The sequence below is a fragment of the Oncorhynchus keta genome, unplaced genomic scaffold (assembly GCF_023373465.1).
Source record: "Oncorhynchus keta strain PuntledgeMale-10-30-2019 unplaced genomic scaffold, Oket_V2 Un_scaffold_20222_pilon_pilon, whole genome shotgun sequence".
Lineage (NCBI taxonomy): Eukaryota > Metazoa > Chordata > Actinopteri > Salmoniformes > Salmonidae > Oncorhynchus > Oncorhynchus keta.
Genome location: NW_026290855.1, coordinates 401,819 through 421,432, shown reverse-complemented (window position 1 = coordinate 421,432; position 19,614 = coordinate 401,819). Strand labels below are relative to the sequence as shown.

Below are 19,614 nucleotides of genomic sequence, written 5' to 3'. Positions count from 1 at the left end.
TTATTGTTTTGTCGTTTGTTCATGTTAAGTGTCTCTTATTAAAGAACCATGAACTAGAACCACGCTGCGTTTTGGTCTGCCTCTCCTTCCCAGGAAGAAAGCTGTATGAGGAGGCAGCACGGCGACATGGATGGAAGCCCGAGAGTCAGCCCCAAAAAGTCTCCCGTCTGTCCAGAGCCACTAGAGTCTCCCGTCTGTCCAGAGCCGCCAGAGTCTCCCGTCTGTCCAGAGCCGCCAGAGTCTCCCGTCTGTCCAGAGCCGCCAGAGTCTCCCGTCTGTCCAGAGCCGCCAGAGTCTCCCGTCTGTCCAGAGCCGCCAGAGTCTCCCGTCTGTCCAGAGCCACCAGAGTCTCCCGTCTGTCCAGAGCCGCCAGAGTCTCCCGTCTGTCCAGAGCCGCCAGTCAGCATGGAGCCGCCAGTCGACCAGGATCCTCCAGAGCCGCCAGTCGGCCAGGATCCTCCAGAGCCGCCAGTCGGCCAGGATCCTCCAAAGCCGCCAGTCGGCCAGGATCCGCCAGAGCCGCCAGTCGGCCAGGATCCGCCAGAGCCGCCAGTCGGCCAGGATCCGCCAGAGCCGCCAGTCGGCCAGGATCCGCCAGAGCCGCCAGTCGGCCAGGATCCGCCAGAGCCGCCATTCGGCCAGAAGCTGCCAGAGCCGTCAACCAGCCTGAGCTATCTCTCAGTCCTGAGCTACCCCTCAGTCCTGAGCTACCTCAGTCCCGAGCTGACCCTCAGTCCAGTGGGACCCTTTGTTAGGGTTCCTAGGCCAAGGTCGGTGGCGAAGGTCGCCACTCAAAGGACGCTAAGGAGGTGGACTAAGACAATGATGGAGTGGGGTCCACGTCCAGCGCCAGAACCGCCACCGTGGACAGATACCCACCCAGACCCTCCCCTATAGGTTTAGGTTGTGCGGTCGGAGTCCGCACCTTGGGGGGTTACTGTCACGTTCTGACCATAGTTATTTTGTGTTTTCCTTGTTTTAGTGGTGGTCAGGACGTGAGCTGGGTGGGCATTCTATGTTGTGTGTCTGGTTTGTCTATTTCTATGTTTGGCCTGATATGGTTCTCAATCAGAGGCAGGTGTTAGTCATTGTCTCTGATTGGGAACCATATTTAGGTAGCCTGTTTTGTGTTGGAATTTGTGGGTGGTTGTTTCTTGTCTTTGTGTCTATGCACCAGATAGGACTGTTTTTCGGTTTTCACATTTATTGTTTTGTAGTTTGTTCATGTTAAGTGTCTCTTATTAAAGAACAATGAACTATAACCACGCTGCGTTTTGGTCCGCCTCTCCTTCCCAGAAAGAGAGCTGTTACATATTGAACCGGGTTCATCCCCGAGCCTCAAGGCCATTAGCCTACAGAGCTAAAGCCTAAATATATTGGCACTTTTAGACAATTTATAATTTCATCTAAAATCAGTTGACATTGAAAACCTTCGGTGTTCACACATGTAATTGTTTGATTAACAATTTCACAGGACCTAAACAATTATAATAATCTAAACTGAAATTGAGATTTGTCACTTCAAAGTAAAAAAATTAGTTACAGGTGCGTACTGGGTAAAAATAGCCATTCAAGCAGTTTTGAAAGAGAAAACAAAACATTCTGCCCTATTGCACTCCATTGTAATGTACAAGGTTGCCAATATATTTGACCGTATCGGTATATGCATGAGATTCAAGTCTTCATGGCACAGACAAGATGACTCATCATACGAACGCAGTTTCCCAAACCACTTCCTCTACATCTGCGTCCATACAGAGAGAAGTGACAGTTAAAGTACTACCTTGAGTTCTTTGCAAAATGGCATCACCATAGCAACCATCTCTATGTAACTCATGATCGCATTCAGCCTCGCACTCCCGCTTAGAACACGTCATGGTGCTGTGAGACGCATCTCGCCTCAGACACAGTGCATTGTGGGTTCTATAGACCATGTTGTTTTTCACGTGTCCAGCAGACAAGAGAGTCAAACAGTCACTGTCTATCCAGACAGTGATCTTTGTTGAGAGGACATGACACACACTAATGGAAAGATGTTAGAAACGCTCCTGTGTGTCTAACACGCACACACAAGGACACACACACACACTCACAGACAAGTAGACTGTGTGTGAGTCCAGGCTTATTGTTGAAGAAGGTATGAATAGAGATGTGGTATGAACCTTATCGGTCACTGCAATAGTGTATTAGTGCACATCCATTCACTAGGCTTTAATCCAGGGCCCAAAGATTCACCGTTTTACTGTCGTGTCTATTCATCAAAAGTATATTAATAGCAAACAACAAGCATTAGCAGCAGATGAGAAAAGGGCATGTTTGGGACTGGATTGGCTGCTCTGACTGACTGACTGGACTGGCTGCTCTGACTCTGACTGACTGGACCGGCTGCTCTGACTGACTGGACCGGCTGCTCTGACTGACTGACTGGACCGGCTGCTCTGACTGACTGACTGGACCGGCTGCTCTGACTCTGACTGGACCGGCTGCTCTGACTCTGACTGGACTGGCTGCTCTGACTCTGACTGACTGGACCGGCTGCTCTGATTCTGACTGGACCGGCTGCTCTGACTCTGACTGACTGACTGGACCGGCTGCTCTGACTGACTGGACCGGCTGCTCTGACTCTGACTGGACTGGCTGCTCTGACTCTGACTGGACCGGCTGCTCTGACTCTGACTGGACGGGCTGCTCTGACTCTGACTGGACTGGCTGCTCTGACTCTGACTGACTGGACCGGCTGCTCTGACTCTGACTGGACCGGCTGCTCTGACTCTGACTGACTGGACCGGCTGCTCTGACTCTGACTGACTGGACCGGCTGCTCTGACTCTGACTGGACCGGCTGCTCTGACTCTGACTGGACCGGCTGCTCTGACTCTGACTGACTGGACCGGCTGCTCTGACTCTGACTGGACCGGCTGCTCTGACTCTGACTGGACCGGCTGCTCTGACTCTGACTGGACCGGCTGCTCTGACTCTGACTGGACCGGCTGCTCTGACTGACTGGACTGGCTGCTCTGACTCTGACTGGACCGGCTGCTCTGACTCTGACTGGACCGGCTGCTCTGACTCTGACTGGACTGGCTGCTCTGACTCTGACTGGACTGGCTGCTCTGACTCTGACTGACTGGACCGGCTGCTCTGACTCTGACTGGACCGGCTGCTCTGACTCTGACTGGACTGGCTGCTCTGACTCTGACTGGACCGGCTGCTCTGACTCTGACTGACTGGACCGGCTGCTCTGACTCTGACTGGACCGGCTGCTCTGACTCTGACTGGACCGGCTGCTCTGACTGGACCGGCTGCTCTGACTCTGACTGGACCGGCTGCTCTGACTCTGACTGGACTGGCTGCTCTGACTCTGACTGACTGGACCGGCTGCTCTGACTCTGACTGGACCGGCTGCTCTGACTCTGACTGACTGGACCGGCTGCTCTGACTCTGACTGGACCGGCTGCTCTGACTCTGACTGGACCGGCTGCTCAGACTCTGGAGGTGGGAGGGGGGTAGCAACACGCCTGTTGTCACGCAGGCAGAGAAGTGGTACTGTGAGAGGAGAGTTGTTGTTTTGGTCCAAGTTCAAGAACAAGACTTGCAGTCCTACCTTGGTCCTCTGCTGTCTCAGGAGCTGAACAGCCAGGACTCCAACAGCAGCTACCCCCCTCCCCCCACAAACACACACACACACACTGATGGTGTTTTAGCACTTAACAGGGATTTATTTTCCTCTCAGCCATCGGTCCAGCCGATGAGATCAGCTGAGATCAGCAGGATTTAATAAACAGCAGCCACTCTGACCAGGACCCGATACCCCAGCAGCCTCTCCTCTCTGACCAGGACCCAATACCACAGCAGCCTCTCCTCTCTGACCAGGACCTGATACCACAGCAGCCTCTCCTCTCTGACCAGGACCCGATACCACATCAGCCTCTCCTCTCTGACCAGGACCCGATACCACAGCAGCCTCTCCTCTCTGACCAGGACCCGATACCACAGCAGCCTCTCCTCTCTGACCAGGACCTGATACCACAGCAGCCTCTCCTCTCTGACCAGGACCCGATACCACAGCAGCCTCTCCTCTCTGACCAGGACCCGATACCACAGCAGCCTCTCCTCTCTGACCAGGACCTGATACCACAGCAGCCTCTCCTTTCTGACCAGGACCCGATACCACAGCAGCCTCTCCTCTCTGACCAGGACCTGATACCACAGCAGCCTCTCCTCTCTGACCAGGACCTGATACCACAGCAGCCTCTCCTCTCTGACCAGGACCCGATACCACAGCAGCCTCTCCTCTCTGACCAGGACCTGATACCACAGCAGCCTCTCCTCTCTGACCAGGACCTGATACCACAGCAGCCTCTCCTCTCTGACCAGAACCTGATACCACAGCAGTGGACATGAGAGTGTACAGGGCAGGACTGAGGGACCAAGTGTACAGGGCCAAGCACCTGGGGTCTGCTGCATCTGCTGGGCTTATGACATAACGCTATGAATGTCTGACGTAGCATGCACTAGGTCAGACCAGCCCATTATACCTGTTGCACCACCCAGACGTAACATCCAGGCGGGTTCTTCCTACACTCGGTGAACAGGCATAGGTTTGAAACTCAGCCCCATCTTTCATTGTCTACAGCAGTGTGTGTGTGTGAGCGCTCTTCATCTTTGCTCTCTGCATGCCTGTCGGTCTGGCTGTCCTCAGGTGAATCTGATTGATCCTGACCCCAAGTTAGAACAGCTCCAGATTACAGTGTTAGGATCAGTGATAGAGGTTGCGAGCCAACCAACCTTCATGCTGTTACCTGAGGAGACCTGGGGATGTGACAACCGTTTGGACTACTGCACGGTTTCCCAAACTAGGTCCACATGGGTGCACATTTAGGTTTTTGCCCCAGCACTACACAGCTGACTCAAATAATCAAAGCTTGATGATGAGTTGGTTTTTGAATGGGGGGGGGGGAGACCCTGGACTACTGCACCTTATAGACATGTGAAATGAAACATGGCCCAATAATGTGAATAGTATAAGTGTGGATGACAGGACTCTTGTCTGGTGCCTGGATTGTGAAAGTGTGTGTGAGTGGATATGTGTATGTGGAAGTGTGATTGTGGGGACTTATCACTGTCATTATTTTTGTTTGTTAGGTAGGAAAAGGGGCACTAAAGAAACAATTGATTCTCTGCTAAAATCTGGGTAAAAGATTAAAAGGAATGTGTGTCTTGTTCATTACGTTTAGTAATGTCTTTCTTTTCTAAAGTCTACCAACCTTGCCAGCAGGCTTGTTAGTTAGACAAGCTACAGTGCATTTGGAAAGTGTTCAGACCCCTTGACTTTTCCCACATTTTGTTACATTTCAGCCTTATTCTAAAGTGGATTAAATCATGTTTTTACCCCATCAGGCTACACACAGTACCCCATAATGACCAGTGAAAACAGTTTTTTAGAAATGTTTGCAACTTTATTCAAAATAAAAAACAGAAATACCCTTTGCTATGAGTCTCAAATTTGAGCTCAGGTGCATCCTGTTTCCATTGTTCATCCTTGAGATGTTTCTACAACTTGACTTGAGTCCACCTGGGGTAAATTCAATTGATTGTACATGACTTGGAAAGGCACAGAGCTGTGCCTTTTCTGGTCCCACAGTTGACAGTGCATGTCATATCAAAAACCAAGTCAAGAGGTTGAAGGAATTGTCTGTAGAGCTCCTAGACAGCATTGAAGGTCCCCAAGAACACAGTGGCCTCCATCATTCCTAAATGGAAGAAGTTTGGACTCTTCCTAGAGCTGGCCACCCGGACAAACTGAACAATTGGGGGAGAAGGGCCTTGGTCAGGGAGATGACCAAGAACCCCAAAGTCACTCCGACAGAGCTCCATCATTCCTCTGTGGAGATAGGAGAACCTTCCAGAGGGACAGCCATCTCTCAGGCCTTTATGGTAGAGTGGCCAGATGGAAGCCTCAGTAAAAGGCACATGACAGCATGCTTTTAGTTTGCCAAAAGGCATCAAAAGGACTCTCAGACCATGAGAAACAAGATTATCTGGTCTGATGAAACCAAGATTGAATTCTTTGGCCTGAATGCCAAGCGTCACGTCTGGAGGAAACCTGGCACCATCCCTATGGTGAAGCATGGTGGCGACAGCATCATGCTGTGGGAATGTTTTTCAGCGGCAGGGACTGGAGGACTAGTCAGGATCGAGGCAACGATGAACGGAGCAAAGTACAGAGAGATCCTTGACGAAACCTGCTTCAGATCGCTCAGGACCTCAGATTGGGGGTTAAGATTCACCTTCCAACAGGACAACGACCCTAAGCATACAGCCAAGAAAACGCATGAGTGGCTTTAGGACAAGTCTCTGAATGTCCTTGAGTGGCACAGCCAGAGCCAGAGGACTTGAACCCGATTGAACTTCTCTGGAGAGACCTGAAAATAGCTGTGTAGTGACACTCCCCATCCAACCTGACAGAGCTTTAGAGGATCTGCAGAGAAGAATGGGAGAAACTCCCCAAATACAGGTGTGCCAAGCTTGTGGTGTCATACCCAAGACTCAAGGCTGTAATCACTGCCAAAGGTGCTTCAGCAAAGTACTGTGTAAAGTACTGAGTAAAGTACTGAGTAAAGTACTGAGTAAAGTACTGAGTAAAGTACTGAGTAAAGGTCTGAATACTTACGTAAATAGAACGTTTACGTTTTTTTAATACATTTAAAAACATTTCTATAAACCTGTTTTTGCTTTGTCATTATGGGGCATTGTGTGTGGATTGGTGAGGGAAAAAAAACAATGTAATCAATTTTATAATAAGGCTGTAACGTAATAAAATGTGGAAAAAGTCAAGGGGTCTGAATACATTCTAAATGCACTGTAGCTACTCTAACTTGATAGCCTGAAATGGCTCTTGGTAGCTAGTTATGAGGCTAGCTAAAGCCAACTTCATAAAATAGCTATGTGGCTAGTAGTATTACAGAGAAACAATAACAACATATCTTTTTTAAACAGGACACATCTGAGGGGGCATGTGCCCTTGTGCCCCCTGTGGGCTTGATGCCTCTGCCTAGAGGAGAATGTACTGGGGCCTTCTGTCACTCAGATGCATGGCTTTATATGACCTTTTTCCATTGCAGCACCAGAGTGTAACCAGTGATTATGTGAATGTGAGCGCTACTGTTATTTTGGGGGAAGTGTGTTTCCATCACCCAGTGTGACACTAAAGACGTGTGAAGAGGAGAATCAACAACTTCTGCATTATCAAAACAGTTGCTTTGTGAGAAAGTGTTAACCCTGGATCTTAATGCATGTTCACAGTTAGTCATTGTTATGTAAAGGAACCATGTAGCCATACCAAACATAACATATCATACTACTACTATACTAATTTGGTATCCCGGAATTACGTTTACTATGTTATGTCTAGTCTATGAGACCAGGCTGTTGTAATATGTCCCTGCTCAGCCTCTACAGTACCAGAAACATTGGCAGTGATACAGTAGCCTACACATGTGGAAACACACATCTCCACTTATTCACTGCTGCCTCTGGGGGGGGCAGACCCCCTCAACACCACTGGTCCCGAGCCGTAAGAACGCACAAGGGTGAGGGAGGAGACACAGACTTGACGTCAAGGATACCTTATCTCGCGCTGAGCCCTTCTTTATATAAATCTCGCCGCGGAAGAAATCCCATTATAACATTAGAGAGAGACCAATTTACGGGATTACACGCGCTCACAGTGTTCAGAGACCTCAACAACCAAACAGACTCTTTCTTTCCCATCTCGAGGATTTAACTGTCTACCTGCACTAATGCTTGACTTCCACTGATGTGGGACAACTTCTGACATTTGCTCGTAGCTCTTGATGAACTCGTATTCCTGAGTTTGGACATTCGTTTGTATCCAGTCTTCGTCCATTTCACTCAATTATGGACTTGTAGGATTTATTTTACTTTCTGAGAATACTTTGGAGGTTCTCATCTGTTCCATTATTTGTTTTATAGTCCAGTCCAGTGGTGTTTTTTTCAGCGCACCTTTCTTTTTAAAGGGCGAGTTTTAATTAGTTTGACTTATTGTATTATCTTATCATCATGCTGTTGAGTATGCGACGACACAGTCTGCGGCTGCAGCACCAACTCCGGAGGAGCATCAGTGATTCCGGGAGCCACCTATCAGACAGCCTCGCGTCTCCAGCGTGCATGTCCCGCTCCAAATCCTGTACGAACTCCACCGGGGAATCGAATGGGAGCCGCGACAGCTGGGCCTCTTTAGACTCCACAGACTCCGTCATCTCCACTGGGTCTACCGGGAATACCGGCGGCAGCTCGAGACCTTTTCGCGTGGTGCTGCTGGGCGCCAGAGGGGTCGGTAAAACCGCGATTGCCAGCATCTTCGCTGGAGCGGCGGACAGCATGGACAGTGACGAGTGCGAGCTCTATGGAGGTGAATGAATTACAATGCGCTTGATAATAAGGAAAATATGCTTTATAGGGTAGGTCAGTATTATGACTTTGTGATGGATGTATTTAATGCTGTGCGTAATGGGCACATAGGGAAACATCCACTTGGCCTCCTTTTTACGCATCCATATTACATCAATATAAAAGTAAGATGCTTGAACAATACTAATTGTATGAATATAAATGTTGGTTGTAAATGTGGTTCTTAACACAGTGATTGGTTTGTTCTTCAGATGAGGTGTGTGAGCAGACTATCACAGTGGATGGAGAGAAAGCCACAGTCACTCTAGTGGACAACTGGGACTCAGAGGTAAGAGAGAATCTTCTAGTGGTTACTTGATGAAACTCTAGTCTGTAGGCCTAGTCACAACTCTGTCTTGCTGTGTGTGTGTTTTAGCCATACTCTAACAGTTTGTTTACATATCACAGCTCTAACATAGTCTCTATTTGTGTTCCCTTCAGGATGAGGGAGGGTCGTCTCAGGACCAGTGTATACAGACAGGCGATGCGTACCTGCTGGTCTACTCTATAACTGACCGGTCCTCCTTCCTGCAAGCCTCAGAGCTACGTATATCCCTCCGCCAACACCGCCCTGCCCACCACACGCCAATCATCCTGGTGGGAAACAAGTGTGACTTGGTCCGCCGCAGAGAGGTGTCAGTTAACGGTGAGATTAGAGGCACAGGTTTGGTGTGTGTGTGTGTTTGCATGCGTGCACATGTGTATACAGTTAATGTCAGAAGTTCACATACACTCCACAAATGTCTTGTCGGCTAGGACATCGACTTTGTGCATGACACGAATAATGTTTTCAACAATTGTTTACAATTGTACAATTTCAGTGGGTCAGAAGTTTACATACACAATGTTGAATGTGCCTTTCAACAGCTTGGAACATTCCAGAAAATGATGTCATGGCTTTAGAAGCTTCTGATAGGCTAATTGACATAATTTGAGTCAATTGGAGATTACCTGTGAATGTATTTCAAGGCCTACCTTCAAACTCAGTGCCTCTTTGCTTGACATCAAGGGAAAATCTAAAGAAATCAGCCAAGACCTCAGAAACAAATTGTAGACCTCCACAAGTCTGGTTCATCCTTGGGAGCAATTTCCAAACACCTGAAGGTACCACGTTCATCTGTACAAACAATAGTACGCAAGTATAAACACCATGGGACCACGCAGCCGTCATACCGCTCAGGAAGGAGATGTGTTCTGTCTCCTAGAGATGAACGTACTTTGGTGCGAAAAGTGCAAATCAATCCCAGAACAACAGCAAAGGACGTTGTGAAGATGCTGGAGGAAACAGGTACACAAGTTTCTATATCCACAGTAAAACAATTCCTATATTGACATAACGCGAAAGGCTGCTCAGCAAGGAAGAAGCCACTGCTCCAAAACCCCCATAAAAAGCCAGACTATGGTTTGCAACTGCACATGGGGACAAAGATCGTACTTTTTGGAGAAATGTCCTCTGGTCTGATGAAACAAAAATAGAACTGTTTGGCCATAATGACCATCGTTATGTTTGAAGGTTAAAGGGGAGGCTTGCAAGCCGAAGAACACCATCCCAACCGTGAAGCACGGGGGTGGCAGCATCATGTTGTGGGGGTGCTTTGCTGCAGGAGGGACTGGTGCACTTCACAAAATAGATGGCATCATGAGGGAAGAATATTATGTGGACATATTGAAGCAACATCTCAAGACATCAGTAAGGAAGTTAAAGCTTGGTCGCAAATGGTTCTCCCAAATGGACAATGACCCCAAGCATACTTCCAAAGTTGTGGCAACATGGCTTAAGGACAACAAAGTCAAGGTATTGGAGTGGCCATCACAAAACCCTGACCTCAATCCTATAGAAAATGTGTGGGCAGAATTGAAAAAGCGTGTGCGAGCAAGGAGGCCTACAAACCTGACTCAGTTACACCAGCTCTGTCAGGAGGAATGGGCCAAAATTCACTCAACTTATTGTGGGAAGCTTGTGGAAGGCTACCCAAAACGTTTGACCCAAGTTAAACAATTTAAAGGCAATGCTACCAAATACTAATTGAGTGTATGTAAACTTCTGACCCACCTGGAATTTGATGAAAGAAATAAAATCTAAAATAAATAATTCTCTCTACTAATATTCTGACATTTCACATTTTTAAAATAAAGTGGTGATCCTAACTGACCTAAGACAGGGAATTTTTACTAGGATTAAATGTCAGGAATTGTTTAAATGTTGAGTTTAAATGAGTTTAAATGCATTTGGCTAAGGTGTATGCAAACTTCCGACTTCATCTGTATGTTACAGAGGGCTGTGGAGGAGCTATGGTGTTTGATGGTGTGTTTATGAGTTTCTCAGCAGCTATCTGACTATGTGTGACTGTTTCTCCCTCCAGAGGGCCGTGCGTGTGCTGCAGTGTTTGACTGTAAGTTCATCGAGACGTCAGCAGCGATGCAACACAACGTCTGGCCAGCCTTCCATGGCATTGTACAGCAGCTACGACTACGCAGAGACACCAAGGAGAACAACGACCGCCGCAGACACACACACTCACACACACGCCGCGACAGCATACCCAAAAAGGCCAAACGCTTCCTGGACAAGATGGTGGCCAAGAACAATGCCAACGTCGCATTCCGCCTGAAGTCCAAATCCTGCCATGACCTTTCAGTGCTCTAAGACCCAGGACACACACACAACCACACCCCTACTGCAGTCTACATTAGACTGACCCCTCAAAACTGTCGCCCCATTCGCCAGCCTCCGTGACGGTCTGGAGAATCAACCAATGGACATGCAGTGTTCTGACAATCTCAGCCGACAGAGTGATTGAAATAGTAAAAGAGAGAGGTGCTAGATAATTAGTGATCTCTAATCCTTTTAGGATCCCTCACTGAGACTCTCTCCTCTCTCTCTCTCTCTCTCTATCATCTCTTGTTCTCTCTCCCAAGTGCTTTAACTAGGTTATCCGGACAATTTGAATTCTGATAACAAGGTGTTTGTATGTCTGTGGTTTTGTACATAGTCCTATCTGTCCGATTGAGATAACTGACAATCTGCACTGCTCATCCTGTGTATGTTTTGCTGTGTGTGGATATTTTCCATTGGTTTTGTTTAGCAGTGGAATAAAATCCATCTTTTCTTTAAAATGTCATAATGTTCACTTGTTGTATTTGTCTTGCTGGACTCCAATAACATCACACACACAAACATGCTATTGGAACATGACTCAGCAGGTGAAACAGAGCAGTTATCCTCCCCTCAGAGGTAATGTGTGTGTGTGTGTGTGTATGTGTGTGTGTGGGTGGGTGTGTGTTCCCACCAGGATGATTGGCACTGACCCCCTAGAGACCTGGGATTGGGGCCAGGGCAGTAGCGTGTGTGAGAGAGGGATAATTAGGCTACCTTCAGCCAGAGTGGGAATGAGAGAGCCATGTCTGGATTAAAGACTGACTGGAGAGGGCTGCCTTTAGAAACACTAAAGGCAGCCCTTGAGGAAGGGGAACTGGACACACAGATATGTCTTGTACAGTGGCATCTCAGATTGTGAGAAGTGAGTGAGTTGTCAAGGTAACATCCTGGAGGAGGAGTCAAGAACCAGGAAGTGGTTAGATAGAAGTCTGATTCAATTGTGTTTGTCAATCTGTGTGTGTGTCAGGGGCATAGGCATGGGTGGGCTCGGGTGGACACAGGCCCATTCACTGGGGAGACAGGCCCTGCCAGGTCCACCCATTTAGATTGAGCAAAAACAAAAAAATGTAGGCCTATCCACAAATTAATTTCTGGCTATTCCCCTGGTGTATGTGTATGTGTGCATGTGTGTTTATTTGCGTTACTTATCTCAGAGGCAAGGTAGATTAGGTTGATATCCTAATCTTGTTTCAGTACTTTAACACTGATTGATCAAAGTAGATAATTATCGATTATGGATCACCTACTGAACGAGTCAGCATGGTGATGAATACCTTCGTCCTCATCATCATCATCATTGAAGGGTTTGCAGGATGGCAGCACTATTACTGACCAATCTTTCATGGAGGGACAGAGAACTACAGAGATATGGGTTTGTGGTTATACATTTGGGTAATTCTCAACTAACCACATGGTACCTTTAGTTTAGACCAGTGGTTTTGAACTTTTTAATATTTTCTTTTATTTTACCTTTATTTAACTAGGCAAGTCAGTTAAGAACAAATTCTTATTTACAATGACGGCCTACCCCGGCCAAACCCAGATGACGCTGGGTCAATTGTGCTCCGCCCTGTGGGACTCCCAATCACGGCTGGAGGTGCTGCAGCCTGGAGCCTTTTGAATCTTCTTGTGATGCTAAGTGCACAACACCAAGTCAGCAACTGTAAATACAACCAGGTCACCTGGCCTGTCTGACTATTTGGGGTACAGTTCCTTATTCCACCAATCAGCACACTGTATCAGTTCATTATTACAGGGGACCTATCAGAGGTGTGTGTCTGTGTGAGAAGCAGTCATATCTGTGTCTCAGCTAAGCTCCTCTAAACAGCTTACTACTAGACATTCTCAGACAGGAAGCAGTCATATCTGTGTCTCAGCTAAGCTCCTCTAAACAGCTTACTACTAGACATTCTCAGACAGGAAGCAGTCATATCTGTGTCTCAGCTAAGCTCCTCTAAACAGCTTACTACTAGACATTCTCAGACAGGAAGCAGTCATATCTGTGTCTCAGCTAAGCTCCTCTAAACAGCTTACTACTAGACATTCTCAGACAGGAAGCAGTCATATCTGTGTCTCAGCTAAGCTCCTCTAAACAGCTTACTGCTAGACATTCTCAGACAGGAAGCAGTCATATCTGTGTCTCAGCTAAGCTCCTCTAAACAGCTTACTGCTAGACATTCTCAGACAGGAAGCAGTCATATCTGTGTCTCAGCTAAGCTCCTCTAAACAGCTTACTGCTAGACATTCTCAGACAGGAAGCAGTCATATCTGTGTCTCAGCTAAGCTCCTCTAAACAGCTTACTACTAGACATTCCCAGACAGGAAGCAGTTCATAAAGTTAAAGGTTAAAGTCTGCTTTGAGTGAGAATCTTTTCCAGTCCTTTGTAATCCCCACCTCCACCCTTACAGATTGTTCAGTCTGCCGGCTGGTTTTGACTGTGCGGTGATGAGTCCAGTAGCCAGTTGTATGGTTCTACAGAGATGAGCCTTTAGCTTGTAGTAACAGTAAGAACTCTAATAGGGGCTTAGCACTGAATATTCATACATACTTAACAACCTACAGTACTTTGGTTCCTGTGTCCTGTTCATGGTTGCCATTCTGTGACGATCATGTTATATTATACTATAATAATGTTATATTAATTTATTACACCCACTAGTTACACTCACTTCTCCTGTCCCCCTGTTTCTCTATTGGCTCGGCCTGTTGTAGGGGCGGGGAGATTAGACAATGAATAGGTTCAATAAAGTATTGCGTGTTAATGCTGAGTTAACGTTTGACCAGGCTGGATGGGGCAGTAGTGATCACACTACAGTCGAAGGAGTGAAACAGGAACTCTTAAGTAAGGTATGTCTCTTCCTCTCTCACTCTTTCTATCCCTATATCTTTCTCTCTCTCTCTTTCTCTGTCTTTTTCTGTCATGAATGTTGAGTTGAAGCCTGTATCTATATATTGGTTACTTCTGTTTTCTATATGCGTGTTTAATATTGAGCATTTTCCATTAGGGGATTTCTTTTGGGGTGTGTGTTGTGATCTTGACTTGACTTTGCCAGGGCCTGTGTGTATATATGGCATCTTGAAGTCTGTTATTGAGCACCACTGTCCTGGGGCCACTGTGGCCTCTGGGCTCTGGTTTCTGGGTCAGACACAGGGGCCTGGGTTTGATCAGTCTGGTCTGGTTTGGTCTGGTCTTGGGGGCAGAAAGACACTAAAGGTCACTCAGTGTCGGCCTTCTAGAGACAGGCCTACATCAGGCCTGTAACAGGTGACTAACGGAAGACAATTTGTGTTTTAGGAGAAGGTCGTAGAAAAGGTCGTAGCAGTAGGTAAATAGTGATACAGGTAATGGAAGTTCTATGTAGACACCACAGGAGGTTGGTGGCACCTTAGTAGGGGAGGACAGGCTCATAGTAATGGCTGGCATGGAATAAATGGAATGGTATCGAACTCATCAAACACATGGTTTCTATGTGTTTGATACCATTCACTCCATTCCAGCCATTATTATGAGTCATCCTCCCCTCAGCAGCCATCTGAAGTAGGGGAAGTGAAATGGAGTGTCAGGTGGAGCCTATCGTGCTGTGAGCGAAGCAAAGGTCATCTGCAGCGGCAAGCCTCAAAGTCACATTCACACTCTTAATGTCCCCCTATTACCTCTCTCTGCCCTCTGCAAGACTGGTCATACACATAGACTCACACGTACTGGACACACTATAGACTCACATGTACTGGACACACTATAGACTCACATGTACTGGACACACTATAGACTCACAAGTACTGGACACACTATAGACTCACAAGTACTGGAAACACTATAGACTCACAAGTACTGGACACACTATAGACTCACTCGTACTGGACACACTATAGACTCACATGTACTGGACACACTATAGACTCACATGTACTGGACACACTATAGACTCAGAAGTACTGGACACACTATAGACTCACAAGTACTGGACACACTATAGACTCACATGTACTGGACACACTATAGACTCACAAGTACTGGACACACTATAGACTCACAAGTACTGGACACACTATAGACTCACAAGTACTGGACACACTATAGACTCACAAGTACTGGACACACTATAGACTCACAAGTACTGGACACACTATAGACTCACTCGTACTGGACACACTATAGACTCACATGTACTGGACACACTATAGACTCACATGTACTGGACACACTATAGAGTCACGTGTACTGGACACACTATAGACTCACTTGTACTGGACACACTATAGACTCACTCGTACTGGACACACTATAGACTCACATGTACTGGACACACTATAGACTCACGTGTACTGGACACACTATAGACTCACGTGTACTGGACACACTATAGACTCACTTGTACTGGACACACTATAGACTCACATGTACTGGACACACTATAGACTCATGTACTGGACACACTATAGACTCACATGTACTGGACACACTAACATAATGTCCTGTAGCCTGTCATGGAGACGTGTACATAACAGAATGTCCTATAGCCTGTCATGGAGACGTGTACATAACAGAATGTCCTATAGCCTGTCATGGAGACGTGTACATAACAGAATGTCCTGTAGCCTGTCATGGAGACGTGTACATAACAGAATGTCCTGTAGCCTGTCATGGAGAATGTCCTGTAACCTGTCATGGAGACGTGTACATAACAGAATGTCCTGTAGCCTGTCATGAGACGTGTACATAACAGAATGTCCTGTTGCCTGTCATGGAGACGTACATAACAGAATGTCCTGTACATAACAGAATGTCCTGTAGCCTGTCATGGAGACGTGTACATAACAGAATGTCCTGTAGCCTGTCATGGAGACGTGTACATAACAGAATGTCCTGTAGCCTGTCATGGAGACGTGTACATAACAGAATGTCCTGTAGCCTGTCATGGAGACATGTACATAACAGAATGTCCTGTAGCCTGTCATGAAGACGTGTACATAACAGAATGTCCTATAGCCTGTCATGGAGACGTGTACATAACAGAATGTCCTGTAGCCTGTCATGGAGACGTGTACATAACAGAATGTCCTGTAGCCTGTCATGGAGACGTGTACATAACAGAATGTCCTGTAACCTGTCATGGAGACGTGTACATAACAGAATGTCCTGTAGCCTGTCATGGAGACGTGTACATAACAGAATGTCCTGTAGCCTGTCATGAAGACGTGTACATAACAGAATGTCCTGTAGCCTGTCATGAAGACGTGTACATAACAGAATGTCCTGTAGCCTGTCATGGAGACGTGTACATAACAGAATGTCCTGTAGCCTGTCATGAAGACGTGTACATAACAGAATGTCCTGTAGCCTGTCATGGAGACGTGTACATAACAGAATGTCCTGTAGCCTGTCATGGAGACGTGTACATAACAGAATGTCCTGTAACCTGTCATGGAGACGTGTACATAACAGAATGTCCTGTAGCCTGTCATGGAGACGTGTACATAACAGAATGTCCTGTAGCCTGTCATGAAGACGTGTACATAACAGAATGTCCTGTAGCCTGTCATGAAGACGTGTACATAACAGAATGTCCTATAGCCTGTCATGGAGACGTGTACATAACAGAATGTCCTGTAGCCTGTCATGGAGACGTGTACATAACAGAATGTCCTGTAGCCTGTCATGGAGACGTGTACATAACAGAATGTCCTGTAGCCTGTCATGGAGACGTGTACATAACAGAATGTCCTGTAGCCTGTCATGGAGACGTGTACATAACAGAATGTCCTGTAGCCTGTCATGAAGACGTGTACATAACAGAATGTCCTGTAGCCTGTCATGGAGACGTGTTAGTCATTTAGCAGACTCTATTATTCAGAGTGACTTACAATAAGTGCGTTCATCTTAAGACACTGTAGCTAGGTGAGACAACAACACATCACAATGGTATCAGGTACATTTTCCCTCAACAAAGTATGTATCAGAAAAGTCCGTGCTAGTGGAGAAAGAGAAATGCCTTTTTTGTGGTGGGCTTTCAGATGTTTTCGAAAGATAGGTAGGGAGAATAGTAGAGAGTAGTAGAGAGAATTATTTATTTCAGCTTTTATTTCTTTCATCACATTCCCAGTGGGTCAGAAGTTTACATACACTCAATTAGTATTTGGTAGCATTGCCTTTAAATTGTTTAACTTGGGTCAAACGTTTTGGGTAGCCTTCCACAAGCTTCCCACAATAAGTTGGGTGAATTTTGGCCCATTCCTCCTGACAGAGCTGGTGTAACTGAGTCAGGTTTGTAGGCCTCCTTGCTTGCACACGCTTTTCAGTTCTGCCCACACATTTTCTATGGGATTGAGGTCAGGGTTTTGTGATGGCCACTCCAATACCTTGACTTTGTTGTCCTTAAGCCATGTTGCCACAACTTTGGAAGTATGCTTGGGGTCATTGTCCATTTGGGAGACCCATTTGCGACCAAGCTTTAACTTCCTTACTGATGTCTTGAGATGTTGCTTCAATATAGCCACATAATTTTCTTCCCTCATGATGCCATCTATTTTGTGAAGTGTTACCAGTCCCTCCTGCAGCAAAGCACCCCCACAACATGATGCTGCCACCCCCGTGCTTCACTGTTTGGATGGTGTTCTTCGGCTTGCAAACCTCCCCCTTTTTCCTCCAAACATAACGATGGTCATTATGGCCAAACAGTTCTATTTTTGTTTCAGCAGACCAGAGGACCTTTCTCCAAAAAGTACGATCTTTGTCCCCATGTGCAGTTGCAAACCGTAGTCTGGCTTTTTTTATGGCCGTTCCTTGCTGAGCGGCCTTTCAGGTTATGTCAATATAGGACTCGTTTTAAAGTGGATATAGGTACCTGTTTCCTCCAGTATCTTCACAAGGTCCTTTGCTGTTGTTCTGGGATTGATTTGCACTTTTCGCACCAAAGTACGTTAATCTCTAGGAGACAGAACGCGTCCTTCCTGAGCGGTATGACGGCTGTGTGGTCCCATGGTGTTCATACTTGCGTACTATTGGTTGTACAGATGAATGTGGTAACTTCAGGCATATGGAAATTGCTCCCAAGGATGAACCAGACTTGTGGAGGTCTGCAATTTTTTTCTGAGGTCTTGGCGGATTTCTTTTCATTTCCCCATGATGTCAAGAGGCACCGAGTTTGAAGGTAGGCCTTGAAATACATCCACAGGTACACCTCCAATTGACTTATGTCATTATGTCAATTAGCCTATCAGAAGCTTCTAAAGCCATGACATAATTTTCAGGAATGTTCCAAACTATTATATACAAACTAACTATAAACAGTCAACTTAGTCTGTGTGAATTTCTGACCAACTGGAATTGTGATACAATGAATTATAAGTGAAATATTCTGTCTGTAAACTTGTGTCATGCACAAAGTGGATGGCCTAACCAACCTGCCAAAACTATACTTTGTTAACAAGACATTTGTGGAGTGGTTGAAAAAATAGTTTTAATGACTCCAACCTAAGTGTATGTAAACTTCCGACTTCAACTGTATATAGACAGTGCCTTCGGAAAGTATTCAGACTCATTGACTTTTCCACATTTTGTTACGTTACAGCCTTATTCTAAAATGGATTTAATAAATGTTTTTCCTCATCAATCTACACACAATACCCCATAATGACAAAAACAAAAACAGTTTTTTAGAAATGTTCGCACATGTATAAAAAAATTCAAAACAGAAATACCTTATTTACATAAGTATTCCAGACCCTTTGCTATGAGACTTGAATTTAAGCATCCTGTTTCCATTGACCATCTTTGAGATGTTTCTACCTGTGGTAAATTAAATTGATTTGACCTGATTTGGAAAGGCACACACCTGTCTATAAAAATTCCCACAGTTGACAGTGCATGTCAGAGCAAAAACCAAGCCATGAGTTCGAAAGAAATGACCGTAGAGCTCTGAGTCAGAATTGTGCCGAGGCACAGATCTGGGGAAGGGTACCAAAAAATGTCTGCAGCATTGAAGGTCCCCAATAACACAGTGGCCTCCATCATTCTTAAATGGAAGAAGTTTAGAACCACAAAGACTCTTCCTAGAGCTGGTCACCTAGCCAAACTGAGCATTCGGGGGAGAAGGGCCTTGGTCAGGGAGGTGACCAAGAATCCGATTGTCACTCTGACAGAGCTCTAGAGGTCCTCTGTGGAGATGGGAGAAACTTCCAGAAGGACAACCATCTCTGCAGCACTCCACCAATCAGGCCTTTATGGTAGAGTGGCCAAACAGATGCCACTCTTCAGTTAAAGGCACATGACATCCTGCTTGGAGTTTGAGAAACAAGATTATCTGGTCTGATGAAACCAAGATTTGGCCTAAATGCCAAGCGTCATGTCTGGAGGAAACCTGGCACAATCCCTACGGTCAAGCATGGTGGTGGCAGCATCATGCTGTGGGGATGTTTATCAGCGGCAGGTACTGGGAGACTAGCCAGGATCGAGGCAAAGATGAATGGAGCAAAGGACAGAG

At 46.4% G+C, this 19,614-nt stretch overlaps 2 protein-coding genes across 3 annotated transcripts in view; both read left to right on the top strand.

The window, feature by feature from the left end:
• Positions 1 to 7,602: 7,602 nt before the first annotated feature.
• On the top strand, positions 7,603 to 11,590 carry LOC118381411 (GTP-binding protein GEM). Its single transcript, XM_035768354.2, has 4 exons — positions 7,603 to 8,433; positions 8,684 to 8,760; positions 8,913 to 9,117; positions 10,835 to 11,590. The coding sequence occupies exons 1-4, from the start codon at positions 8,082 to 8,084 to the stop codon at positions 11,116 to 11,118; spliced, it is 918 nt and encodes a 305-aa protein (XP_035624247.1). The 5' UTR covers positions 7,603 to 8,081; the 3' UTR covers positions 11,119 to 11,590.
• A 2,301-nt stretch (positions 11,591 to 13,891) lies between these two features.
• The window catches only part of LOC127928032 (cadherin-17-like), an 85,081-nt gene continuing 79,358 nt past the window's right edge, over positions 13,892 to 19,614 (top strand). The window contains exon 1 of one of the 2 annotated variants that reach the window (XM_052514933.1): positions 13,892 to 13,978. The gene's annotated coding sequence lies outside the window, so the exon portion shown is untranslated. The remainder of the gene's footprint in view (positions 13,979 to 19,614) is intronic. The other variant, XM_052514934.1, reaches the window with a different exon arrangement.

Coding starts and splice junctions, on each gene's coding strand:
- LOC118381411 (XM_035768354.2), top strand. CDS start 8,082: ATGCTGTTGAGTATGCGACGACACAGTCTGCGGCTGCAGCACCAACTC. Junction 8,434..8,683: donor CGAGTGCGAGCTCTATGGAG/GTGAATGAATTA, acceptor TTTGTTCTTCAG/ATGAGGTGTGTGAGCAGACT. Junction 8,761..8,912: donor TGGACAACTGGGACTCAGAG/GTAAGAGAGAAT, acceptor TGTTCCCTTCAG/GATGAGGGAGGGTCGTCTCA.